The 27,738-nt window shown below is 47.0% G+C and overlaps 1 protein-coding gene across 1 annotated transcript; it reads left to right on the plus strand.

The window, feature by feature from the left end:
• Positions 1–422: 422 nt before the first annotated feature.
• On the plus strand, positions 423–26,150 carry LOC144148622 (neprilysin-2-like). The gene is made up of 8 exons (XM_077680133.1): positions 423–622; positions 6,138–6,332; positions 8,025–8,232; positions 8,650–8,943; positions 11,777–11,913; positions 14,677–14,995; positions 18,130–18,363; positions 25,287–26,150. Exons 1-8 carry the CDS (start codon positions 423–425, stop codon positions 26,148–26,150), a joined length of 2,451 nt encoding a protein of 816 aa, XP_077536259.1.
• The last annotated feature ends 1,588 nt before the right edge of the window (positions 26,151–27,738 follow it).

Below are 27,738 nucleotides of genomic sequence, written 5' to 3' on the forward strand. Positions count from 1 at the left end.
TCATATGGATGCGCAATAAATGCTCCTGGGAAGTCACATTTCACTTTCGTGTTTTACCGAATCCCAAGGAGGAGGCACCAACCACATTTTTATTTCTTTCTATAATCTCCTTACTTTTGTTTCTCTAGTCATCTATAGCTAATCCACTTCAATACTGCAATATTTTTCTTCCCCTGCAAAAACTACACAGTTTCTTTCGGTGAGGCGCCCATTCCCTGGCCAATCCCCCTGAGTGGGCATGAGCCAACTCACTGGTACCACCACCACCACCATCAGAGGCCAATTCTGGTTGCAGTGCCGAAGGAGCCACGAAGCTGCCAAGAATGTACCCAGCCTCAGCGCCGCCTCACCACCGCTTTCTAAGCTCCCGGTCGCTACCCTCGTGCTGTTCGGGGCAGCTGCTGCCGGGACATTGTGACGCGATGCACCAGGGAATGGCAGCGGGGGAGGCCGAGGGCAAAGCGGCCTACCAGATGACGCCGTTCGACGGAACACGCGAGATGCCACTGCTCTCTACCACGCCGGTGCCAGCCCCTCGGTCTCCGGTAAACCTCGTTCCCCGCATCTACTTGACGCCGCCGCGGCAGGTCGTCCCGAGCGCGCCCGAGAGGATGGCGCGAATGCAAGGCCGAGTAAGGCCAGCCACCCGCCACTCTCCTTCAAGCCGCCCTATGCAAAGGCGAAGCAGAAGCAGCAGCAACAGCAGTCGCTCTCGCAGTAGCCGCAGTGGAACTGCAGAGAGCTCGTGGCAGTCCGTAACGACGGCCACAGCAACTATAGCGTCTGTCAGTAAGGTAGGAATGTTTACTGCTCGTACCATGGCCATTAACCGGAAAACTACCAAAACGCAATGCAGTTTTTTATTCAGGTTTGGTAGTACACCATTTATATTTAGAATGGGAAAAGATCAACCGGTGCATCAACCAGCAGACGGAATACTGCGAGTTTCTGAATACCTTGCGGGCTCACAGAAAGTAAAACGAATGCGGTTACCAGGACGACACGCTCTCGTCTCTGGCGCTTGTCAGGGCGGCCAGGAAAGGTGCACAACCACGGGCCTGCATAACAGTTCGGTGAATTCAGATCATAATTTTCAATTACACTTGTGAATCCGTAATCCGTATCTCTTCACGAGTCTTGAGTCCGAAGATAACTAGTTGCCATTTTAATTGCCCAAAATTGTCATTCGAACTGTGCCAAGCATAAGTGCTGGAAAAAACACCTCCTTACGTCAGCAAGGCTTTTTTGTAGCAATGCGAATGCTCCGCCACCTGCCGTCATCGTATAACGGGAGCGCCCCTTTTAATGCGCTGTGCCGCCTGACTGCTTGCTTGTTTGGGCAGCGGAGCTTCGACGCTGTGTCAGTATTATAGCAAATAAGTTATTTCCTAGCCTTTGTTGTACGGGCCATTAGCGCTCCTGGCGTCAGGGGTTGGAAGTAGGATTTAATGCTAGGAACCTGTTAATGCTAGGATGTCCTGTTACCGGCTCCTGACGCTATAGGTGAATTGTTCTAGAAGTGGAGCTGTTGTAGGGCCGGGCTTGAGGACAGTCTTTATTAATATCGTGTCACGCTTCCTCAGGAGCGGGTTTGTACAAAGAGGCCCTGGGGGCTTCATATTCTGATATAAGACGTCTCATATTGTCCCTCGATAAATATCTTTCCAGCCATGCATTTGGGTTAAAATATCGGTGCAAGCTTGATTGTAAGCCGGCTTTCCCTCATTGCGCAGTGCGCAGTGAAGCATGTCCTTCTGTGGAGGAAGTACGGTTTCAGAAAACGCCCATAACTAGAGTTACCCAAATTATCCCGAAACAAATTATATGAAAATTAGCCGCCAGGACACGTCTACAATTATTCCAAGTTTAGTTTGCTCGTTATAAGTTGTTAGTGCGCCATGAAGTTGCAAATGTTAGAAGTACTGCCCGCTGTAAATACATGCCCATCCAGGGAGAGAGTATGGTTACAGTGTACGGCTGTAACTTTTGTTATACCGGCACTCTCCGGAAGGAAATTACGTGGCAGTCTGCCACTGATGCTACTCCGACATTACGCAGGCGAAAAAAGCCGAAACCAAACGATATCTTCGTAAATACAACCCACCGCTCCGATGTTTCAACAGATTTCACACAGGGTGGAAGGGGTCTTTCTGCTTTCGCACACCGATTTATCGCTCCTGCTACGCTGCGGTGCGGCTTACAGTCTACTCCCATTTCGGATCAAACAGCACAGTGCGCAGCATGCCATGTTGTGCTGCTCTCGAAATGACCCTTACGCTTAAGTGTTGCACCAAGGTCCCCTCCAGCAACCGAGCAGTGATCAGCTTTTTAGCACGAATGTGTTTTATTCCCGGATACACCAAGATTTCAGTGACGTCATATCCGTCACGAAAGTGAAGCCAGTAGAACGAAGTGAGCGGCCTGTAAAGGGTGTATCCCTGCACACATGGTCTTCTTGCGGGGAAGCAACCTTTAGTACTAAATACGCTATACTTAGGGTTGTTCGTTTGCGGGTTTTATATTTATGCCGCGATACTCCGAGATTTTCCTGACGTCATATCCGTCCCGGAAATAACGCCAGTACACCTTTGCCGAAGCGACCCGCCAGCAGGACGTCGCTCGCCAAGTACAAGACAGCCGCCGACCGCGAATCATGCTCAGCTGCAGATTTCGCTGCACATTTCACTATCGTGTTTTACTGATTCCCATGACAGAGGAATCAACCAGAGTTTTTCCCTGTTAGTTTTATGCTGTGTTGTTCCTGCTTTGTTTTTATACTTTGTTCATAAATTCCTCTTAGATTGTGTTGTTCTTGTAAGATTCGAGATAATAACGTCATATACGGTCTGTGCGTTTTCGCTATATGCCTTGTGACGTCCCTCAAGTGATTTTTTTTTTCACTTTTTGTCCGGGCCTACCCGCATCGTTCTTTTTGGCGATGTAAATAAAACTCTCTTTGACTTTTATTTTCACTTGAAGTGTGGTTGTTCTCTCACCAACGACACTTGGCAGAGACGAATGAAACTCGGCCCGTAAGTAAAGTTCAGCGTTGGTACCATTTCAGTTGCCGCGAAAGGTCTCTCGGGAGCCATCGCTCTGCCACACACGTTTGTGGGGAGACTTCCTCGCAGAATATTTTGTTTCGCTCATATCCCTACCGCAGGGGCGGAAAGAAAAGCGAGTGTCCCGACGCGGCTTGTTCGGGGACCAGCTGCTTGCGACTCGACGACAGGGAGGTCCGGCAGGAGGCCGTCCGCAGAAGTCCGAGCCAGGCTGGTGGCACAGCTATTTTGCAGCGGGGGGAACGCTGACCGCGTTGCTGTGTTTCGCCGCCTTGGCCTTTTGGTTCGTGAATGAGTCGCCGCCAACGTTGCCAGGGTGGTTCGGTGGAGCAGAGAGCAAAACGCACAATCACGACGACAACCGGCCCGAATCTGGGAGAAAAGATTCTCAATCGGAGTTCTTGGCTGATTCCAGAAACATCGTCAAATTTGAAACGGCAACAAACGTTTCTACAACGCCAGGACGAAGGGGAGCAGCAAAACGGCGATTCTATAACAGGTACGCAGTGCGTTTTAACACGATCAAGGAGGTTAAAAAAAATTGCCATTTTTTTTAACCTCCTTGAACACGATAGTGTTTTATTCCGGTATCCGTCACAGAAATGACGCCCGTACAACGAAGCAAGCCGCCTGTAAAAGTTACACCCCTGCATACAGGCTCTTCTTGCAGGGAAGCAACCTTTAGTACTACAGGGTACGTTATACTTACGGTTACTCGTTTTCGGGTTCTATATTTTGTTTTATATAAAGAAGGTTTTATAGTTTATTAAAATGGTTTATATTTAACACGAAAGTGTTTGATTCCGCGATACCCCAAGGTTTCACTGACGTCATATCCGCCACGGTAATGACGCCAGTACACCTCTGCCGAAGCAACCCGCCAGCAGGACGTCGCTCGCCAAGCACACCCACAAGGCAGCCGCCGACCCGCAAATCAGGCTCAGCTGCAGATTTCCCTGTACATTTCACTTTCGTGTTTGACCGATTCCTATGACAGAGGAATCATCCAAAGTTTTTTCCGTTAACTCAGTACGCAGTTTTTTCGACGGAGCGAATGTAACTTCGCAGGCTTCGCGGGAACCGTGTTGCGACCACTGTTTTGGAGCATCCGAATGTGCGCATTGTATTTCAATTTAACCTGCGAGCTGTTCTGCGTCGAACATGTTTATCCCTTTCTCGTAGGCCGTGCGTCACGCAGGGGTTGGATTGAGGTCGCAGGCCCGGCGGAGGTCGCAGTGCTCTCGCAGGGGAGATCCCCCTCCCTCCCGCAGGGTGAGGGAGAGGGGACTGAGCCTCCCGCCGCTGACGTTTTGCTCCCGAATTCTTCGAGCCGACACAAGACACAAGCCGGCTCAAGCCGACGTTCGAGCCGACACAAGAGAACCGTGCGCAGCTCCGCTGTTTTGACAGGGTTAACACTGTGTGTAGCTGCAGCTACACACAGTGTTGATTTAATTTTGTAACTCGAAAGTGTTTTATTACTCGATCCACCAAGATCTGACTGACGCCATATCCGTCACGGAAATCACATCGTCAGGAAAAGTGTCATTGATGCGGTGTCGCCAGGATTCGAGCCGGGGTGTCTGTCGCCGCAACGGGAGGCGACAGACGCTTTTCCCACTGCTCTATGAGCTGAAGCGCAGACAGTTGTGGGAACACGCTATATATCCTGCTCCATTTAGGTGGTGCAGCCGTCTAAGAGGGGAGAAGCGAAGTAGTACATCACGATGCTAATGAGCGCCGACCGTTGGCGCCAGCTGAGCTCGTCGCAATGCAACCGTCTGCCCTACACTCCACGGAGCAGGAACGCGGTGGTCGCACATTTGCCAATGCGACGCGCCAGCAGGTCGTCGCTCTCCAAGCACACCCACAAGACAGCTCTGCAAATCATACTTTTTCACTGCAGCGGAGCGTGAATTCACCAAACGATTCACTGGCAACTGGTTCGGTTTCGTTCGCATGGTTTGCTAGCGCGTGTGGTTTCACCCGGGTTTACCGGCGCGTGCAATACAGTGTCTAATTTTGATGCGTCTGATGGTGTCATACTGACGAAATATAGTGATTTGCAAGTTCATATCGATGCAGAATAAAGATTCAACTGCATGATTCTGTGAAGGTACATTTCACTTCCGTGTTTTACCGATTCCTCTGAAAGCGGGATCAACGACATTTTTTTATTCACAACAAGGCTTAACATTTGTTAGGAGCAACATACGTATGTATGTGCGCTGAATTATTTGTGGGGAAAATATCAGAAGTGAAACTGTAAGGTGCCTGCTGGTGTGGTTTCTAATCTGTGAGATGTTATAAGGTAAAGGTGTGATCAGAAGTTAACTTGGTAGCAGTGTTAATAGAGTTGCATCAGGAGGGCCGTCTTGACAAACTACTCCCGTGCGAGATGACGGCCATAACGCAATTCTACTGAAACCATGGCCCAATGTCTTCCGGCAAGAAATTAAAGAAAATCAAGGAACGCTTAAGTTTGGAACAAAAAAAAATGTATAGCGGTTACTACTCGTAGGGAAATGAAAAAAAAAAAACTAACAGAAGCGATTTCTTCATCCAAGTAAATTACTCAAATAAAAGAGCGTCTGCAATTCCTTGTTTGGTGTCATTTCGATGTTAATGTTATTTGTGCGAAAAATGTTTAGCATTTCCGGAAGTTCTTCCTTCAGCAGTTGGGTTGCGTAATTTGTTCTGCAAACGCATCTTTTCCAGTTATTTTTAGTTCTTGTGTGTACAGATTAATTTTCACGGTAGGGAGGACAGTTGGGAGACGAAATGAGTTCCTTTTTATAACTCACGGCTCAACGATATGCATAAAAGTGCTGTATTTTCATAATATTATGCTTTTGTAGGTCGCTTGAAAGTATGTTTGTATGTCTTTTCGTATATTTTCTGTTTCTGTGTTGTATGTTTTTATTCCATGTCGCTCAAATGGCACTTGCTCCACAACAACCTAAAATTACCTCTCTGATGCTCGCGCAATTATTTGCATTTACATACCCAACTTTTAATCTGCATAAGTTTTTAGTCACGCCTGCCCTAACCGGCAAACTCCCTTTCTGGGCACAGACGACGACGGCATCATTGGGGGTTGAACAGAACCATTCCGTACCCGCCCCTTTTCCCCGTCATTGTCCCCGCCGACACGACGCGCGAGGCACAGGCGGCAACGACACCACGGCCAGGCGAGCATCGACACAGCGGGCAGTGGGACGACAAGGTGTGCTGGACGGAGTCCTGCCTGGCTGAAGGAGCAGCTCTCAGGTATGCGTTAGATGTCGTTCGCTACGGCGCTTTCATAGCAATTCCAACGTTTTTACTCGCCTATTTCAAAGTGTGGCGTGACACCCTTTACAGTCACTAAAATGAGAACACATATCTGGTGCAGTCGGGGATAGCACTTCGCCAAAATCATGATCTTAAGGAATGAATCAGTCAGAACGTCGCATTATTGGTCGTGTTTCACAATACTGTTCATGCCAAAAAATAAACAAACGCCAGTATAAACTTCCATGTCTTCAATCTGACAGTCAATATCGGCAGAACAATTCGCACGTTTTTTCACGAATGGCAAACAGGGACGTTACAAGCTGCCCACTGATCATCATCAGTAGCATCAGCATCATCATTATCCTCCTGTTGGTGCTTACAGCAAGACGAAGGACTCGACTCTTCTACGTTTGTTCTCTTGCGATGCCTTATTCCGTTTTTGCCAGCTATGTTTCTGAATTCATCTCTTCACACAGTTAATGGTCTTCCCCTATGCCTAGTCCTGTTTATTAGTAGCCACGCTGTTACCCTGATGGTTCAGTACGTAGCAATTGTCCGCATTAATGTCCAGTAATGCGGACAATTACATTAATTGTAATTGTAACTGGACAATTACATTAATGAAATTGTCCAGTAATGCGGACATATGCATTACATTAATTACAATTAATGCGGGCAATTACATTAATTGTAATTGTAACTGGACAATTACATTAATGCAATTGTCCAGTAATGCGGGCAATTACATTACATTAATTACAATTAATGCGGGTAATTACATTATATGTAATTGTAACTGGACAATTACGTTAATGCAATTTTCCAGTAATGCGGACAATTACATTACATTAATTACAATTAATGCGGGCAATTACATTAATTGTAATTGTAACTGGACAATTACATTAATGCGGACAATCACATTACATTATTAAAATTAATGCGCACAATTACATTAATTGTAATTGTAACGGGACAATTACATTAATGCAATTGTCCAGTAATGCGGACAATTACATTACATTAATTACAATTAATGGGGACAATTACATTACATGTCCACTTTTTTCTCTGACACTGACGGAGAAATCAGTACTGAGCAAAAAAAAGACGACGAAAACAAGAGGGAGAAGTGTCTTTTCTTTTTTTCGTGCCTTCGTTCCGGTCATTCGCCCAGACTTTATTTCTTCGTCTGTTATCCAGCAACCAGCCAGCAACCGAGCCTTACTCTTCCTCCAAGTTCGAACTATGACATCATCAACCGGGTTTCTCCATCGTCTGCGTCTACCTCGTCTACTGGGCAGGCGACAAGCACTGTCTTCGTCAGGGAAAGTGGTACCAGCACTCGGACGCGTGGTGCCTTCATAAAATGAAGCGCTGCGAACAATTGCTGCAAAACGACTTGGAGGGAAAATGCCCCCAGTAGAACTCACCTTAAAGGCCGAAATATTTCCCCACTGTCGTCTAGCATGTTTTTCGATATGCCCTCAAGAGCCCTAAGCTCAGCAATATTTAACTCAGACCTCACGCACCGAAATGTGATGCTCGCGCATTCTCACATCGTTGCAGAAAGCGAAAATATCGCAACAGCCTTTTAGCACGGGGTAAGGTGACGAGATGCCTTATACAATCAACCTTAGAATGAACCTTTGGTATCTGAACATACCACACGGGTTCCCCACGCAGGTCTTCGCTGGACCCCAGCGTGAACCCCTGCGACGACTTCTACGCGTACGCGTGCAACCGATGGTCCCACGAGCGACCTCTACCGAGAGGACAAGCCGTGGTTTCGGTGGACCTTGACTTCATGGACGTGTTTACGTTAGACGTCTTCAACATGCTCGGAAGGGAGTCCCACAACAAACTCTTCGAAAAGCTAAGACTGTTGCTTGAGGTATGAACATGGCAGCCACAAACAAGCGGAAGGCAGTTCTGGCAAAGATTCTCAAGGGCAGTGAATTGGGTTTTCACATATAGAATGACGCGTAGTGCGCTAATTTTAAATGTTTTAAGCACTCCATCGCAATGCAGATCTGTGTTTTTGCAAACGGTCAAAAATATAAAATTGATAACATTTATTTTAATAGATATCCTGAGCAGAGGAGGGGGGTGGCTTTAGGGTTATCGCTTAGACCAACTATCTACCGCAGATAGCAGGAAACCTTGGTCATCTTCCATACATTAGAAGAATTTTCGCTGTTTTGATTGGCGGCTGTCAAGGTTTGTGCTAAGGATAAAGAATATTGCCTGAAAGTCGCAATCGACTACGCTTGCGGTGTCTTGGCAACTACTTGACCAACTTCTCATGCAGGGATGTGTAGCACCTACCGAGGACTTCTTCCCCAAGCTGGCACACGAAGCTCTTCAATCTGTAGCGTTAGTGGCTTGGCCGTACGACAGTGACGTTGACGCGGCCGCAGTGTCGGTCTCCACGACCTTCGGTCGCATGGTCGCCGCATACGGCTTCGACCCCGTCTTTGGCTTGACGTTCACGGTTGACCCGGCTGCAGAGTCTGGCATGAGGGCCGCTTACGCCTTCTTCGGTCCCGACCCTTTGCTCAACGAGGGCATCGAAAGCGGTCGAGAATACGGCTTCGTTCGACAGGTGATTCATCACAATCACGCAGTTGCTTATAAGCGTGCGCGCAGCTAAATACAGGTGCAGACCAAGCATAATGTTGCCAATAATAATATGAGTACAAAACCTTCGCTTGCTTGGTATCAGCTTCATGTTCCCCTGCTTACAAAAAAAGCGCATTACACATTCCAACAAAGCCCATTGTATACCCTTCACGTACCTCATCATTGAAGTAAACTTGCGGAAACTTTATTCGTAGCAGCGTCGTGTAATTTAACTGAAATCTTTTTTTACTCACGCTTTGGTGGAGTCTTCCAGCACTTACTACTTTAAATACAGGCTCCGCAGACGGCTACAGGCGTCATTATGTACTATCGCACTGCGCCGTCTTTCTAATGGTTCGCAGTTTCACTAGACACTCTCCCTTTACTCGCTACATCATGTGCAAACTCGTTATTAATCACATTCGACATTTATTCAGTTCCCGGATTGTCCGTGTGTTATTTAGGCCCCAACCAAGACGTGCATTTTGTTTGTATACTATCGAGTGTATTGTAAGCACCAGAGGGAATAACTCGCGCCGTCCTAAAATAACGGAAATATGAATGTACTTTTCAAAAAATATTTGCCGCACAAAAATCGCAGTGAAACGAAAGAAAAATCAAGTTAACTTGACATACTCCAAACTCGTAAACTCTAACCTCAGGAAGCAAAAGTTCAAAATCTTTCGCATCCGTGGAAAAACTAGCCCCTAAGTTTATACAGCTGAAAGCATGGCGTTGCTTGTTTTAAGCGGTTTTGTGTTCTTTCTATTATTGCAGATGGGATTACTGTTCACCGAGAACACACTCTTGTCCAACTACTTCAGCTTCGATAAAGAATATCAGGGGACATAATTCTCAACGCATGTGCCCCATTCCTGAGCGGAACAAAACATAGGGTTTTCTGATTTGCGATAAATGCGTGGTTCACTTCCGTTCCATTCATAAGTAGTGATGATCAATCAAAACCAGAAATAGCATCAGTAATAAAAACTTCACATCAAAGGATACGTAGTATATTGTGCGCGGTTAACAATTACGGAAGAACTGTGACATCTGCATAGCAAATGTAAGCAAACGTTCAAACACGTCAGGCAGACCTGACTGCGTAAAGCTGCTCTACATTTGCCCTTACCTGAATTTGGAAATGTTAAATTGTTAGTTGCGCAGTTCTCACGCATTTTTGTTGAGGTTCCTACACGATCAGCAACCACGTAAAGCTTATCCACACAGTCCCTCGCAGGCAAAAAGAAACTGAACTCCATTTATTCATTCTCATTTCTTTATTTATTCATTTGTTTGTTCGTTTGTTTGTTTGCTTGCTTGCTTGCTTGCTTGCTTGCTTGCTTGTTTGGTTGTTTGTCTGTTTGTTTGTTTGCTTCCTTGCTTGTTTGTTTTTTTGTCTGTTTGTTTGTTTGTCTGTTTGTTTGTTTGTCTGTTTGTTTGTTCGCTTGTTTGTTTGTTTGTTTGTTTGTTTGTTTGTTTGTTTGTTTGTTTGTTTGTTTGTTTGTTTGTTTGTTTGTTTGTAGACACATTCACGGCACCGTGGCTGGCCATTAAGGAAGGTGGCATTTGAAAAGGTACCAATAAAAAAAGGGCTGCGGATTAGGTCAACCAACCTTGGATTTGCAAAGCAAAAGCTTGGCTTGGTTTCACTTGGTTAAGCTTTGATGTAGCTGTATTGCCGATCACGGCTCAACGCAGTTCGGTCCAGTGCAACTCTCACAGAAGGAGGCCCGCCTCGCTTTCATTCGCGGAGAACGCGGCACAAGATGAGTCGCATAGCCCACGGCGACGCAGCGGCGCATGCGTGGGAGGCAGCTGGGTTGGTCGGGTGCCGATCAGCTGAGTTTCCGCAACAGCAGCGGCTGCCGCCGCTAGCTGAGCAGAACGACTGAAAACGGGGCCTTCTACGCAGCGCCGAAAGCGGGCCCAGCGAACCACGCAATGCGCTTCAAGGGTTGTGTCGCAGTGGGTGTATCTGAGTTCAAAAGGTGAACTTGCGCGTTCGCGGCGGAACCGCTGGACGAAAGTAGTGAAGCTTTGCTTTACGATAGACTTTAAGTTGGGAATTCATCGTACTAGCGAACACTTAGACGGGGACATATATATCTATAGCTAAAGAGGAGACGAAACACACCCTAGAATTTCAACTCAGTTTATGCAGCAGAAAGACGGAGAACACCAATATCTGCATGATACATCGAAATGGTAATCATAAAAACGCTGCGAAAACAAACAAAACAGTATCGCAAACGTCACACTTGCTTGTATTACAAGTCACACTACGGCGCCGGCCCATATCGCATGGCGTAAATGAGACCGATAGGTGTTAACAGAATTCACTCATTGCTTTGTCGCTGTCTTAATGTTCACTATACTACGATGAATCCCCTAGTTGGTAACCAACTCGCCCAGCTTAACGCTGTAGACTTTAGGGCAGAAGCGGTGAAAAAAAAAAAAAACTTATAAACGTACAATACATGTAATATTCTTTATCTGCAGAGCTATTTTTAGGATTGAGCAAGGACATCAACATTATTTTGCGCACTTGTTGAAACCCAAAAACTAACAGCATCTTAATGCGCTGCATCCTCTAGCTTCGAAAGGCGCCACCAGCCCACGTGCTCCCTTTTCTGGGATATGCCACCATAATAGTGGATAATAAAAATATAAAAAAATCAACCTTTTTCAGAATGTAGCCTATGACACGTCCAACATTTTTCATTCTGCTTCGGTAGAGGTTGAGCTGGTGTTTTCTTCGAGATTATCGTGTACTTTTTAAATGATTCTTGTTGTTTGTGTACCAATCCGACAAGGCCTACGACCAGCTTGTGGAGGCCGTACAAGAAAAGTCCCTGTACGACCCAATCGAAACGGACGTCCTCCTCGCCGCCGTCTTCGAGGAGTCATCGTCGATTTCTGCCAAGGCGCTCAAGCTTCGGAACTGCTCAAGGTATGGTTTTCAAGACCTTCGTTTGCAAGAGGCTCTCGTGGCGGAAATGACAGATAATGACGCTAGTTTTCATCCTTCCGCTTCTGCCTACTAGTTCAGGCACACTCACCCAACACATCAATGACCAATTCTTCGAAAACATGTACCCACTGTCCTGAGAAGAAAATGGCCGCACTGTAAACAGTAAATAAAAAAATGGCCGCATATGTGCTCCTTTCGTTGCAAATGTCGGCGAAAGACGATAGTCCATTGGCGCACCTACCAAGTAAACGCCTCCCTTCTCTTTCCCGCTCACATCTCATGCTGTTCTTTTCCCGTCTCGTTCCTCCCAAGATAACACGCTAGAGGTTTGCTCAATCAATTTGAATTTACCGCGTTCTACGGCTCCAAGTCGAATGTCTCGATGCCAGCCCTGCCGTACGGCGGAGACGCGCGTGAATTGACGCCGCCTGCTACAGCATTTATACAGAACCACGATGCCCTACTGCATGAGCATTCCAAGCACAATGTGGATTCCATCAAGTGGAACCTTTCGTTGCTATTGCAGTTTGATTCCTAAATGCCGCCAGGAGGTAGCGCTGGCACCAGCAAGCGACGGTTTTCTTCCGTTGATGTAGTAATTCATTTGCTATCGCAGAAACCAAGTATCCATGATTTTTTTAAAATAAAGGAACACTGCAAATATCCTATTATGTATTGATTTTCTGCTTTATATTTGGGTAATGCCTCGTTCTTGTTCAACAGTGTTGACAAGTTTGAACACTGACACCGAACTGAGACGTTTAGATTTGGCTGTGAGTATATAAAACTATTGCGCAGAATTTATTTCACTTTGGCCGGGTGGCTGAATCGAGTTACAGACAGACAGACCAAAATTTCTGCGTTTTAGTAGCCCAAGAAAGACTATCGTTTCTAATAAAAAGACGCTCGTGTGATCCGATGGGATTTGAACCCGAGTCTCCAGATTAGTAGCCCGACGCGCTCCCGCTATGCTATTGCCTCCACCGGAAGAACTGTAGCGGTTGTCGTTGTTGTTGCTTTCTTCGCGGCACACACCCACATGCGGGGTTAGGGAAGTGTTGGAAGCGTTCAGAAGGTAATGTGCGCCCTTCACGAAATTCACACACTGCGGATTGGAAACGTCAATTTGTGGAATAGACCCGCCGTGGTGGCTCAGTGGCTAAGGCGTTGCGCTGCTGAGCACGAGGTCGCGGGTACGATTCTCGGCCACGGCGGCTGCTTTTCTGATGGAGGCGAAAAGCAAAAATGCCCGTGTGTACGAGATTTTGGCGCATGTTAAAGATCCCCAGGTGGTCAAAATTAATCCGGAGCCCTCCACTACGGCACGCCTCATCACCTGTGAAGCGTCGGCGCGTAAAACACCACAATCAATCAATCGAATTTGTGGAATAGTACATGCCTCGTGATGCCTCACCGTGTTGAACCTCGAATAGAAACGGTACGCACCACCCACGCAAAAGTCTTACTCTAGTCAATGCATAAATATCGGATTGTTAGTTGGGGCAGTGAAACGTGTTAGGTTGAGACGGGACGGCAACGCAGACAATACACCTAGGAAATTCTAGGGAAGCTGGGGCTTGGGCCACCTGGCTTGCTGACATAATTCGCTCCGTAAAACGAAGAAACAAAAGCGAAGGCACAGACGGAAACACTACGAAGCAGAAGTAATACGCGCCAAAATACAAAAGAACTAAAGTAAAAAAAATAGACGCAAACACGAAATTGAAGCCAACGAGTTGGTCATAGGAATAACCAGGCTTTCGAATCACGTAAGCGCACTTAAATGCATACAGTCTCAAAACTCTATGACTTAAATGCTCCCATGGAATCTTCGGCTTTATCACCGCACGCAAACGCGGCGACGACGCAACACAGCCGAAGATAAAGCTCGGCCTGCGTGTGACGTGTAGAGCTCCGGTTGAGATCAGGGCGTGGGAGTGGCTTTGCGGCGCTCAGCTGCTGCACAGAGTCCGTAGCGCTCAACGGGAGATCTGGGATTCTGAGCGCTGTATCTCTACACGCAATTACGGTGACGCAGATCTAAAAATCGATACCGGATAAACTCAAGGTCCACTAAAATTTCCTTAATACAACCACACGCCCAAGTGCAATAATTAAAAAGTTAATTAACGAGCACAAGAAATTGTGACCCTAAATAGAAATTGGAACTCGTTCTAGTACGCCCGCCACGGCCCCGGATCACTTCGCGCAAGAAAAGCATTGTTCCCTTCGAAAGCCGATATTTTTTTAAAACTACGTGAAGTGCTGCCCGAAACACCCTGTATACAAATATGGTGAGCTAGCCGCCGCAATGGCTCAGTGGCTAAGGCGTTCTGCTGCTGAGCACGAGGTCGCGGGTTCGATTCCCTGCCGCGGCGGCCGCTTTTCTGATGGAGGCGAAAAGCAAAAACACCGAAGTGTACGAGATTTCGGCGCACGTTAAAGATCCCCAGGTGGTCAAAATTAATCCGGAGCCCTCCACTACGGCGCGCCTCATCGCCTGCGTTGCGTCGGCGCGTTAAACCCCACAATCGATCAATCACAAATATGGTGAGCTCACGCGAACACTACGGTGCGAAATGAAAGAGTACCTTCCTGTCTTCGCGAGGGTCTCGTCGGGATGCCTAGAGGGCAGATTCACTCCAATAAAGACGAGGGGATGGCGTCACAAACTGCATTGCCGCTCGAAAAACTGAAGTGCTGAATCTTTATCCAACCTTTTTTCTCCGACCCACCTTGCAGGAAATTGGTGGACGAGCTCCCTTACATGGGAGAGTGGCTTCTCTGGGACAGGATGTTCGCCGAGCTACGACCCGGTCAAGGGAGCGATGCCTCGAACGGTTCCGAGGTACTGACACCAGATCCGGCGCTCTTTGAAAGGCTGAGCCGAACAAGTCTGTTCAGGGCGAGGGGATCCAAGTCGAAAATGGCCAACTACCTGGGCTTCAGACTGCTTCTGCTGCTATCGCCCTTCGGGACCGGAGCTGATGACACCAACGTTCCCGCCAGCCTGGCGTACGCTCGGCACCGGAACTATCCCACGAGCCTGCACGACTACCAGGTACGTTTTATGGCGATGATTTTACTTAAAGCCGTTATACACCACACAACATAAGAATTGTTGGTTCCCGCTTCCTGTATTTTGGAGGAAACAAATGTCTCCTCCATGCGTATATTGGGTTACCCCGGTTTCGGGCCCCCTGAGGTCGTCATCATGAAGCAATTCCGAGGCTGAATTCCAAAGCTGGATTGAAACTGAAGCAATTACCCAGACAGAAGGACTGTTTTAAGGTGAATCCTAATTGTGTGGGAGATTCAGTAATAATATCCAGCGGTGTATTTAGCGTCTATCAAGATAATTTTACCGAGTTTTCCAAGATTCTAAACGCCCAGAGTTTTTTTCTCAAAATATCTAAAAAAACAGTGCAAGTACTCACATAACAGAAATTGCCTGCGCCAATCGTTTTCTTTTTTCATTCTTGGCGGGAATGCTCGCGTGGAGATAAGTAAAGCACGCGTTTACTAAACCATTCTCGTGTCACCGATATCAACGTATCTCATGCCTTAAAAGTGGGTAACCAGGAAAGAGGCGAAAAGTTTAAAGGGACCCTGCAACACTCTTTGAGCAGTGCAAGTAAACCTACGCGACACTTAGCTTACACTACCAGAAATACCCCAGCCAAATATTACACATGCACGTGAAGCTGTGAGCGCGCAAATCGCTCTGAAACACAAAACCAACCGCGCTCTCTTCAGTTTTCCTCATTATGCGCCCCTGGCATGGCCTAAACGACGTCATGGTGGCCATGGCTGTCCGATCGGCTGTCGCTGGTCAACTTCGCGGTTATTTCCCGCATTTCCTGTGACGATCCGCCGTCGTCAGCGCTGCGTACCAACCTCTTCTATGCCTGAACCTGTACGCACCGTTCTGCCGTTTCTTTTGTGTTTTGAGTACGCGCGGAGTTTGAGCAATGGGCTTAAAATACTTCCCTCTCAACCATTTCACTCGAAAACAAACGTTTATTGCTTCAAAAACGCCCTACCAGCCCGAGCGCGCGCTTCCGAGATGGCAGCCATGCCTGCGTTTTTGTGACACCAGACCGGAAATAGACCCCTCCACCTTTCGGAGAAAAGAGGAAAACTCCCCGGCCCGCGAGCCGCCCCTCTCTCCGGGAGAGAGAGTGCAGCTTTCGTCGCGTAGTCCGAGGTCGAGCTGAGAGGGAACAATGATGCGCGATTTCTCATGGCACGTAGTTTCTGTGATAGTGAACGGATTCCTCGAAATAAAGTTTATTCTCTCTCTCTCTCTCTCTCTCCATAATTCTTGCGGGAGGAGATTGCTGGGACAAGAGACTTTACCCTGAAATACATTTCGAGTAGTTGATGGGAAGTGCTGCAGGGTCCCTTTAATTAGTATAGTTCCGCTTGTTTAGCTGAGTTGGAAACAATTTTCTTTACAATCAAATAAGACGAGATATTTAGCGCAGTGTTAACCATTGTACCGCTGAGAAGCTTGGTCCTGGGAATTTTTTCATGTTCTTGTAAAATCCCGCAACTTGTTTTTTGTTGTTGTTGTTTCCGGCTCAATAAGTGAAGCAATGGCCGCGACTCCCTTGCTATTGCACGTCGACGGAAATATGCCTGCTCTCAATATTGAAGCAAAACCGTCGTTAAGGTACCGACATGCGCCGATGCAGAGTCCGCATACTCTGGTTGCCTGTTGCACGGTGTAAGATATACTATTGGTTGAGGACGCAGCTATAAAACAAACGTGTAGTCGTCGTTTTAATAAAGTCGTTGAACTGACGCCGATGACGACGATGATGATTGGTAGTGCTATCCCCTTTGTAGTGGGGTGATGACGCGCCATCTCCCCCCAAAAAACTAAAAAGAGACTAATACACCTATGTTCCATGCTCTTTGTTTAATATTGGGCAGGCATGGAAAGCTTATTAGGCACAAAATAGTTATTTTTTCTGTTACAGGTGATAGCTGTCCTAGGCAATATTCCCCTCTCTGCTTTTCGTCCACCAGAAAATAGGAAAAGTGCTAAAATTATGTGCCGGATTTCTTAACACTCATTCATGTGCAGCTTTCCCGCTCATGGCAGTCCTTTCAACAGTGATTACTCTGCAATTTTTCAGCGAAATGAAAAGTTCTTTTGCATAGCTAATATTTGGGGTGAATACTTGCTTTGTGCACAGTTTCAAGTCGCGCACGTTGCGCGACAGGGTTCCTGAGCCATGGGAACTATCCCATAGAAATGCATGGGGAGTTAGATTTGACAGCAAATTACACAAAAAAATATACAGAAACCGGAAATATTCTTTTAACGTTTTAATCTTCACGTTGGCTTCTAGCTTTATGCCAAATATCATTTTCCTAAAGTGGTTTTTCTAGGTTCCCGAAAGGTTGTAATTTTGAGCGAGAAAGCTGGGTATGACGGCTGAAAAGACCGTTTTAGAGACTGCCGCTTTTTGGAACGGCGTCAAAACAGCATGCGACAAAAGGTCACGCGACAAGGGTAGTCAGCATTTCAAAATGTTTCACTTCTACCCTAGAGGATTACACCGGCTCCTCGATTGAAGGTAGCAGCACACTTTAAGAGGCGTGTTGATCTAAATTCATTGAGTTCACTACTTGCTATTGCTTCATTTTTGTTTACGAGCATTTCCATTACAGTTGACTGAAAAACAGCGCAACCGTTTCTGAGCATACATAATGGCAATCTCCGTTTGTGGCCACCCAGTCTTTGTTCTTCTTGCTATGCCATTTATGGAGACGCCTATGTGCTGCCATGTCTGCACTAGTCCTCGGCCAAATGAAAGTTTCGGGCATTTTCCCTAACTGCCTTCGTGTAACTGTCGCACGGCAGGAGACCTTCATGTCCAATTTTGCAAACGTTCTGGGGTGCGTGAACTTTTTTGCAGGGTTGAATTCTGATCTTGTTTCTTCGGGATAGGTTCTGCGCGCGGTTATTCTTGAGGTTCTTGCGGTCGCAGCCATTCGCTTGAATAGCGTGTAGAAGACAACCCCGCCGGAAAAGTTTCCGCACCCCTGTAAAATAGGAGCCTACAGATCTCAGTCGGTCGCTAATGCACCGTTTCATAAATATAACGTCAATCATGCGAATGACAGATTGTAGAAACACAGCACAGTCGCCGGCTACATTCCTCCCCTCTGATTTCACTCCAGGCCTGCATGAGGCTGCTGAGCCGGTTTGAACCTGTCGTGGCCATGCATCGGCTTCACGGGGACTGGACGTCAAGGCTGTCGGGACTAGCAAAGCCCGACGAACTGGTCCAGCTGGTGACGTTTCTACGAGCTGAGTTGCCCGTTTGCCTCCAGACGAGCTCACTGTTCTCCACGACATCCACAGCCACCGTGGCTAAAGCATTGCTGGAATTCCTGAGGGGCCTGTCTTGGCAGGTAAGCGAAGACAGTCGCTGTCCGGAATAGGAACGGAAGCCGTTGCTTACTTTACCTTAACGTTACAACAAACCGATACTACGACGGTGCAACCACGTTCAGGTTTGAAGTTTAAGCGTCAATTAATCACGCCTGCCCTGCGCGGAATGACTCCCATACGCGTAGAAAATATTAACTTGGAAGCATCAAATGGGCCATAGGGCGAGAAAGTCGGGGCTGTCCGGCACCTGCAGCAGCTCCTGATTTTCCGTTTAGAGCAAACTATTTAGCCTCGTCTCCGTCTGAAAATACAACAAACCAATCAACCAACCGTTCAATAAATATATCAGTTAATTTACCAGACAGAGCGGGAATTCCCAGACAGAGCGAGAACAAACTTTATGGTCCGCAGCAGCCAGATCCGGCTCCTGATTTCAGTCTTCAATTCAGCGGGTCTACGTAGTGTCGGAGAATGTTCTTTCTGACCCGGTGCACATGTTCACAGAGAACTTCCTGGGCAGCCTGGGTGTTCACTGCCAGCGTGGGAGACAGCCGGAGCTGCCAGGAAGTGGTAGAGGCAAGGGATGGTGGGTTGCATTCCCAATAAGACTGAGGGATGGATGGATAGGAAGAACAGGTTGGACAAGAAGGAAGGCCAGGACGCCGATTGATGCGGTAAAGAAAGAGGTGAGCGGGGAGTTCAGAGGTCTGAGCCTGCCGAATATGGCACGCAGCCTTCCGAGTTAAAGGGACCCTGCAACACTTTTTTCAACTTTTATTGAAATATTAAATGCTTGAAGAACGTAGTCATCCAAGACACCCAGTACTTAAATTAGGGGGTCGCAAAGTATACCTCGGCTAAAAATTACTGCTCTATGCCCATCAGATAACTAGTAAACTCGATCAAAAGATTTTTCTCTCTTTCCCGGTCTTGACGTTCTTCCACGGCCCGAATTACGTCACTAAGTCCATGTAGCGGCTGTTGGCCAGTTTTCCTTCATTCTCAGCAACTAACGCTTTTCGATGGCAACTTTAAAAATAAAGCCCCAAAAACAAAGCAGAAATGGAAGGCTTATCTGGTGCGACGGCCAAATAACGCAGTGCGGCTCCGTGCTGGCGATAGCTATGGCTTTCCGAGTGGTCCCAGGCGTGAAGGAAAGAGTGAAAGCGCTTATCGAAAGTGTTGCAGGGTCCCTTTAAGCGGGGACTGGGGGTGGGCACAGGGTGCGTGGCAGTCGCTGGGCGTGTAAGTGATCTGCGTTAGAACGGTGGTTTGGGCTAGCTGGTGGTGCATACTGAAATTCGAAACCGCGCAAAAAGACGGGACAAGGAAACGACGACACAAGGCGTGTAAGTGATAACTGCGGGAACCGCGGTTCCGAGTGCGAACTCTCGGCGGGTGGTAAAGGGCTGGCCAGGACATGGGCGGACCCGGGAAATCTGCTCGGGTTAGCGCGTTTGTTAAAGCGCTGCCGTTCATTCCAGCGTAACTAATAACCCACACCAGTGTGAAGCGTGGCCGAGGATTCGAAGCAGGTATTGCATTAACTAAGTAAGCGGTGTATGGGCGGGTCTTATGGTGAACCAAATTGCGATGTGCTGATTGGCTGTCGGAGAAAATTTATATACTGGCGAGGCGGTATAGGGACGGTGTGAGTGGCGTGCTCAATTGCAAGGGCAATGGCGTATTCTCCGAGGGAGGTCGAATGAGGTGGGGAAAGAAAAGAAAAACCGAGGCAGTGTCAGATGAAGGAAGTTGGCAAAATGAAGCCGTGCCTGAGTTGTTGCTGGTGTCAGCAAAGTAAACGAGGAAACTGTGAGTAAGCAGAAAATGAAGTCCCAAACCCACCTAAAGGAGTCCAAAGGCTAAAAGCATAATCAAAAGCTTTACTCAGCCCATGAACTCTTACATGGTATTGGCGATATAAATATATGCCATATCGTACAGCAAGCTAAAACGTTTAAAAAAACTGTGGCTGATTCTTCTGTCATAGGAACCGGTAAAACAGGAACGTCGAATGGGCAACGAAATCTGCAGCTGAGCACGATTTGCGGGTCGGTGGCTGTGTTGTGGGTGAGCTTGGTGAGCGATGTCCTGCTGGCGGGTCGCTTCGGCAAGGGTGTACTGGCGTCATATCCGTGACGGATATGACGTCAGTGAAATCTTGGTGTATGCCGGCATAAAACACTGTCGTGTTAAAATATAAAACACAAAAGCAAACAACCCTAAGTAAAACGTACACTTTAGTACTAAAGGTTGCTTCCCTGCAAGAAGACCCTGTGTGCAGGGGTGCACCTTTTTCAGGCCGCTTGCTTCGTTGAACTGGCGTCACTACCGTAACGGATATTACATCATTCAAATGTTTGGGTATCCAGGAAAATAACACTTTTGTGTTAATAAACATATACCTCAGTCCAAGATAACTTTTTTGTGGAAGCAAGCATTGGTTATTTAGGATTAGTTTTTCTTTACTGGCAAAAAAACTGCTAGCTTTTTTACAGAAATTTTTTTGTATGCACCTATTTGCTTGGAATTAATGGCATGGTGTATGGTATTGATTGAACCAAAGAAAAAATATCGCTTGTTCACTCCGAACGTGACTGTACGCCGTGCTGACATCCCCATTCGCTGCGACATGTCACGTGGGTGTGGCCGCAACACAAAGAAAAAATTAAAGCCGTCCCACTCAATGTGAAAGCTGTCGGAAGTGCATAGCAGAGATTCGAGATAACGGGCTGTAGCACCGTTATCCGCTTACTGCTACCACCACATGCAATTCAAATTTCCCGCCTTCGCAGGGGGTGCTCGCGCGCCTCCTGCCTGAAACTGCGCCAGCGGGAATCCTGTTCTCTTTGTGCTTTTCTCCCGCACGTGCCGGCGTTGCACTCCACATTTTGCGTTTAAAACCAACTTAACTAAAGGAACGCGGGCGTTGCCGGTTAATTACGTATATTTTGCCTCAAATGTGGCTGCAGTTTTCTTTGCGCTAAACAACGGGAAGATGTATGACAAGCGCCAGCGTTTCACGAGCGCTTATGACTATACAAACCGCTTTGCTTTCGAAGCCTCTGGGGTACGCCGCGAACAACAGCGTTACCCCGGGACGCCGCCTTGGTGCTCTATATACTTGGGCCGAGCGAGCGAGCTATAGGACGACAGGGCGAGCGGCTAAAGGGTTCTGCACTTAAAAGGAGCGTGGCGTTTAACTGGCCATTCTTAGACGACAGCAAGCTCTGTGCTTCGCAATACGCCTCTGCTTCAACCAGCGGCGCAGTAGTTGCTCAGTTACTACGGTGCCAGGTGCGGGGCCAACAAGACCCGAATATTCTTAACCAATTAGAGATAAATTCTCATTGATCATTCTCAAGAAGTGCTTAGGTGTCCACTGAGTTCTTTCCAGGTGTTCTACCCGCGGAATTTAACAACGTTAGTTTGGATGTACATCATATTATTTTCAAACGGGGCATCATTCTCAGCTCGAACCTGCTAACCTGCTTTCGTGGTCTATTCTATCTCTTAACGTCTTAAAATGAAGAAAAAGCTTTCGGTGGTCGCCAGCTGCGGCAGCTGATATGTCTTACATTTATTCTGTGTAATTGCTTTCGAAGGCGGTCATGTAAAGTGGCTGAAACAAGAGCGGTAGATGGAGGCCTGGTACATAGATTTGGGGAAACGTTGAAGCATGCTTGGTTTCAGAACCCGGATTCGCATGTTCCGTTTCCCATTTAAATATTTTTGTTTGCTTTCCTGCTCGATTGCGCTGCAGTGGTTAGCCGGAATTATTTCTCATATTCAAAACGCGCAAGCTACAAGAATTTAAATTGTTTGAATGACTATGGAGTTTAACGCGCCAAAGCTACACAAGCTATGAGGCGCGCAGTAGTGGAGGGCCCCGGATTAACTTCGGACACCTGGGGACCTTTAACGAGCTCCAAAATATGGCCACACGATCGTTCTGGTCTTATTCGCCATCTGAAAAGGGGCTGCCGTGGTCGGGAATCGAAACCACGTCCATCGGCTCAGCAACTTAACGACTTAATCACCGAGCTACCCCGGCAGGTGAAACATTCAAATCAACGGCGTACCCAACAAAAAACAGACCCAATTAGTTTTAGGTACGTTTTTTTTTCCTTTAAACCACCTGAGCTAAGTGGAGTTCGCCAATACCCGACGCAATGCAGACGATGAGGCGCGCCGTAGTGGAGGGCTCTGGATTAATTTTGACCACCTGGGGATCTTTAACGTACGCCGAAATCTCGAACACACGGGGGTTTGTGCTTTTCGCCTCCATCAGAAAAGCGGCCGCCGCGGCCGGGTATCGAACCCGCGACCTCGTGCTCTCTCTTTCCACATTACTTGTGCAGCCGTTCGCAGGTAAAAGCACAGCGAAGGGGGAATTGCGGTCGACAGCCCTTTCTCCGGCGACACGTCGATCAGCAACGCTAATGCCACGTGGGTTGGCAACTGAGCTCACCGTACGGTTATTTTTGTCTGCACTGTATAGTTGAACTTGAGAAATGTCTGCTTTGAGAAGTTAAAGCTAAAGCCGTAGTCCAATTCGGGAGCAGAGAAAGCACCATGTTAGCAGTCGCGGCCTTCGTCACGAGCTATGGCAGTGACGTTGCACTTTTCTCGAACAAGGTTTCACCGTATCTCAGTATTCAGAATCTAAATATTTTCCCTTAGATTATGGGTAATACTGACGATTTTTCTGTTCCCATGTGGTCTTTATAGGCCAAACAGGCTCAGATGCTCCTTAATTGCACTAATATGTCGTCAAAGTTGACGTCCCAAACTCTGCGAGGATCCTGACGTGAAGAGAACACTTCGCTTTCTTTTGTCGTAAAAAATACTTGTAAAGTGTCTAAATACGCAACGCGCGGGCAGCACATTCTCAACCTCGAGTTGGTAAAGTGACGGGAAAGGCTTTGTAGCTTCTTTGCATTTCCTTCGACTCCTTCGCCCCCTTGCGCCCGCCTCCCTTGAGCACTGTGTCTGGATTCGTTACGGCCGGCCTGGTCCAAGCGATCTTTCGGGCTGGCTTTAGAACGTGAATTCCATACCTATTAGCGAGTTTCTGTCTTGGCAGAACGTTTTATATTATGCACTGTCTTCAGAATTCGCCAAAATCCTTAGCAGCCCAAAAGACAACCGTATGATTCAGCAGCATCATTAATAATCGGGGCAACTGAGGGAATCAGCCATCGTCGCAGCTTCTTACTACTTCTGACAAACGTACTGGTTTAGCAGTGCATAAAAGCTGCGTGTTTTGTACAGGACTGAGGACGCAGAGTTTTCTTCCACTGATTAATTGGACCACCTGAGGATCTTTAACGTGCGCCGAAATCTCGTGCGTACGGGCGTCTTTGCTTATCACCTCCATCACGGGTCCACCGCGGTCGGGAATCGAACCCGCGTCCACTTTATTGAGTTGCAGTGTAGGACTAAGTCCACTCACATTTACCTCAACCCTCTTCTGTCCTGCGTCGCCAGAGTGAATTCTCTGCCTCTAATATTTTTAGTTCGTCTTTCCGTCCAGTTAATGGCATTCTTCCTGTTCTTCAAAGGCCATCTTGACTTAGCTGGATGCGACACTCTCTGTACACAGTACTTTTGCCGTCATGACATTCTCTTACAAATATAATGCAACTCTTTCTATTCACGCCTAGATTTGTCATTCACACGGAAGGACCCAGTGGTTCAGGCCCCATTTAAGCTCTCTGAAATCGGTGCTATGGGACGTGTATTGTGTGGCTGCGAGTGCATTTATTTGCTTCGGATGAAATCACGTAGAAACGGCCCGGTGCGCAGTGTATTCACGTCAGGGGGGTCTTTTCCGTTCAACGTGGCCTACTATAACTAATTATCCTTAATAGGGACCTTCGCATACACTCCGGTGATGCTGATATACACCCGCCCAATAAAATAAATAAATAAATTTAATTTATCTGCAAAAAGCTCGCTCAAGCTACCGGAGTGTTATCTCGCTGTAGATGGCGTTTGTATGTGAAGGCGAAACTTCAAATTTACCATGCTTTGTTTATGTCGCATATTAACTATTGCAGTTTGGTGTGGGCAACCGCAAGCAAAACGAATAGTAACAAAATTTTTATGTTTCAAAAGAAAATTGTTCGCCTCATTGCTAACCTGGAATATCTCGCTTCAACGGACACAGCCTTCAAAGACCTCAGTTCAGTCAAAATAGAACACATGTACGGGTTTCGAATTTTACGTGAATTGTATTTTAGTCCCAATTCCTTAAACATTTTTCCATGGCCTCCCTTAAGCATAGAACAAACACGTTGTATACGCGAAATAGTGATATGTGGTCCATACCTAAATTTCGTAATTACTGTAAATTGCAGTCACTGCAGCACAACTTCCCATACATTCTGAATGAATATAAACCTATAATAAATTGCAACCTTAAAGAATTTAGAAAATAATTTTGTAAGCTATAGCCATTTTTCTGTGGTATTTCGCTAACGATTCTCTCATTTATTGCACATTGCGTTCTGCGTGAGTCTAAAGCGTTAATTTTGTTTCCTGCCAATCTTCACAGTTTGCGTAATCCTGTTTGCGGAATTTCATGTGAAATTTCTTTTGTGCTTGTATATCCTGGTACCCTTGTTTACGTAGAACTATGTTTTCTTGTGTATTTAGTTGCTAGGTGTGTACTTTTCTCGTGTGTGTTCAGTACTCGTGCCCGTTGCCAAACTCAGGGGCAAAGACCTTTGTCAAGCTGCTGCATGGCGGCTTTTCGTTCTTGCTCTATCATTCGTGTTGTTCTTTGTCAAAGAATGCTGAAATAAAATGAAATGAAAAATTAAATATGCAATTTATTTTCAAATCAATCCTTTAGCATAGGAGGCATGACGATCCGCGTAACAGTAAACGTGTGCCCAAGAAAACCTCGTACATTCTTACTGCCTTCGTTTTTCAGATACTGAACCCTGACCTCGTCGAGAGCACGTGGACCTTCGAGCACCTGTCGGCCGCCTACGACAGCCTCAACGTGTCCAACCCCAAGCAGGTCATCACCTTCCTCCAGTCCGCGGTGCAGTCAGCCAGAGACGCCAGCAGCGACCTGTCGGCAGTCCAGTGGAAAGGCGGCTTCCTCAGCACGGACGCCACCCTCGCCTACCCGTACAAGGTGCTTGAGGTCCCGCTGCCAGTGTTCAACCTGCAGCCGAGAGCTCTAGACGAATCGGTACGCCACCTGCAGATAGCGAGGGTCGGCCCTCGGATCTACTACGCCATCTACAAGGCGCTCTACTTCACCAGCAGCAACCTCGCGCTTGCAAACATGACCTGGAATCTACTCCGGTACTTCGACACCGCAGCCGACTGCCTCTGGGATCAGTACTCGTCCACAATCCCCAACAACAAGACGCCGTCGGCTCCAAACGCATCGTCGGGGTCGTCGCCACCTTTTGCGAAGTCAACTCGCGATCTGGACGACCTTTTCAACGCTCTCGCCCTCGGCAGCGCATTGGACGCGTACTTGTCTTACGTGGCCTACAAGCGCAAACTGTACCGCTTCAAGGGGAGTGAGGACTTGGACGCAACGCAACTGTTCTTCGTGGAGTACGCGAGGAACTTGTGCGAGAATCGGAACGCGAAATTCGAGGGAGCCCGGAACCGCGGAAGGAGTACGTCTGAGGCGGTGGGTTCTCGAAGCCCAGCGTGGTACAAGGTAAACGGGCCCCTGATGAACGTGAAAGAGTTCGCCAAGTCCTTCTCCTGTCGCCCCGGTTCCTTCATGAATCCAGTCAACAAGTGTCCGCTAATACGAAAGCATCATTGAAAACCAATGACTGTCGATGCCCTCGAGAATGAGTGTTCTCTGATATTTTACACTTCTGCATAAAATGTACACCGAGTCCCCTTCGCCGCTCGAACACTCCCGAATTATTTTGTGCATCGTTTCGTTAATATAAACGACTCCTTTCTTGTAGAATTCTGTAGAGCGCTCGTCCAGTCCACTGTGTTTCTGTGTCCTCGTCTATTGCGCCCTTTTTAATTTTTTTTGAAGCCATGAACCAACTCGTCCAACAAAGCATTCTATTTTTTTTAAAGTCTGATGAAAGTTCAGGTTTTGTATTATATTCAACGAAGTTTCCTCTAAGCGGGAAGTAGGAGTTATTCGCGGATAATTTGGCAATACATGTCACTAGAATTGTTGTCAATCGGAAAGCAGATGTCTTTTTTTTTCGTTTTATTACTTGCCATCCGTTTCCTCGACAAATTCCTACATCTTATATGATGTCACTGTAAAGAGAATGAACTTTTAAGCTCTGTATGATCAAAAAGAACGTTTGTTCGCAATAATAGATGCGAAAAAGTGCGCGTCATATCGAATTCCCAGAAGTGGTACAACGCTATGAACACTGTGAAACATCTCATGCCTTTGTAACTAAATGTTGTATTGAAACTGACGGTATGATAAATATCATTTAGGGGGAGAGAGAGAGAACAAACTCCTATTTCCCGCATGACCTAAGTCCAGGTCCTAATTTGAGTGTTCAATTCACCGGTCCACGTAGTACTGCAGAATTCCCGTGCGGATCCGGCGGCGTGTTTCCATACGCTTCGCTGCACAGAGCACCCAAAGAATTCCAAGCTGCTCCCTTGGCGTGTCCTACAGGGCATATTAAAAGAGCACGTTGCAAATGAGCAACGTGCTCTTCTACACATCATGTTGTTAGTGCAACTGATGGCTCGCAATATGAATCTAAATCAGCAGTTGGAGGTTTTCTTTTATATTGGCTGATTACACTTTCATACTTGAGGCAGAACTACTGGCCACGGCTCTGGCCATAAAAAGAATTCCTAGCTCTGTATCGCATGTAATTTTTATAACTGACTCCCTATCCCTTTGCAGTTCCTTTGTCACATCTGAACACTCTATTAATCTAAAAGCATTTCGCCACTTTTTTTCAAATCACATCGTATCTGTACGTGTTGTCTGGGTGCCTGGACATGCAGGTATCCTGCTCAAAGAGAAGGCGGACTCATTCGCGGGTTTCGCCTGAGGTGGCCCTGTACTAAATGCATGTCCAAATCTGACAGCAATAACTGTGGCACGTCTTCGTCGATATTTCTTACTCAGGGCGCTGTCCAACGTGTCTATAGATAAACCAGTGTATGCTCACCTAAAATTCACATGAATCGTTTCGTTTCCATTCATCGTTTTGTGTTTCCCGCCAGTGTGAAGTGGCCTCACTGCGATGAGGTGCCGTATTCGAATTTAAACCTATATTTGAGCACGTCAGGATTGACATGCACATACGCATAATCAACCTGAATCATTAGAACGCTATTCGAATGTCGCCGCTTCACGGAGCAAAAAAAAAAAAAAAAACGTTACTGTCCCATTCGAACTCCTTATAGAT

This window comes from Haemaphysalis longicornis, unplaced genomic scaffold (assembly GCF_048455015.1).
Source record: "Haemaphysalis longicornis isolate Haplotype H1 unplaced genomic scaffold, Haemaphysalis longicornis Haplotype H1 scaffold_8, whole genome shotgun sequence".
Lineage (NCBI taxonomy): Eukaryota > Metazoa > Arthropoda > Arachnida > Ixodida > Ixodidae > Haemaphysalis > Haemaphysalis longicornis.

Excerpts from the sequence above, each read along its gene's own strand:
- LOC144148622 (XM_077680133.1), top strand. The coding sequence starts at position 423 with ATGCACCAGGGAATGGCAGCGGGGGAGGCCGAGGGCAAAGCGGCCTAC. Across the intron at positions 6,333-8,024 it reads GCTGAAGGAGCAGCTCTCAG|GTCTTCGCTGGACCCCAGCG; the intron begins GTATGCGTTAGA and ends TTCCCCACGCAG. Across the intron at positions 14,996-18,129 it reads CGAGCCTGCACGACTACCAG|GCCTGCATGAGGCTGCTGAG; the intron begins GTACGTTTTATG and ends ATTTCACTCCAG.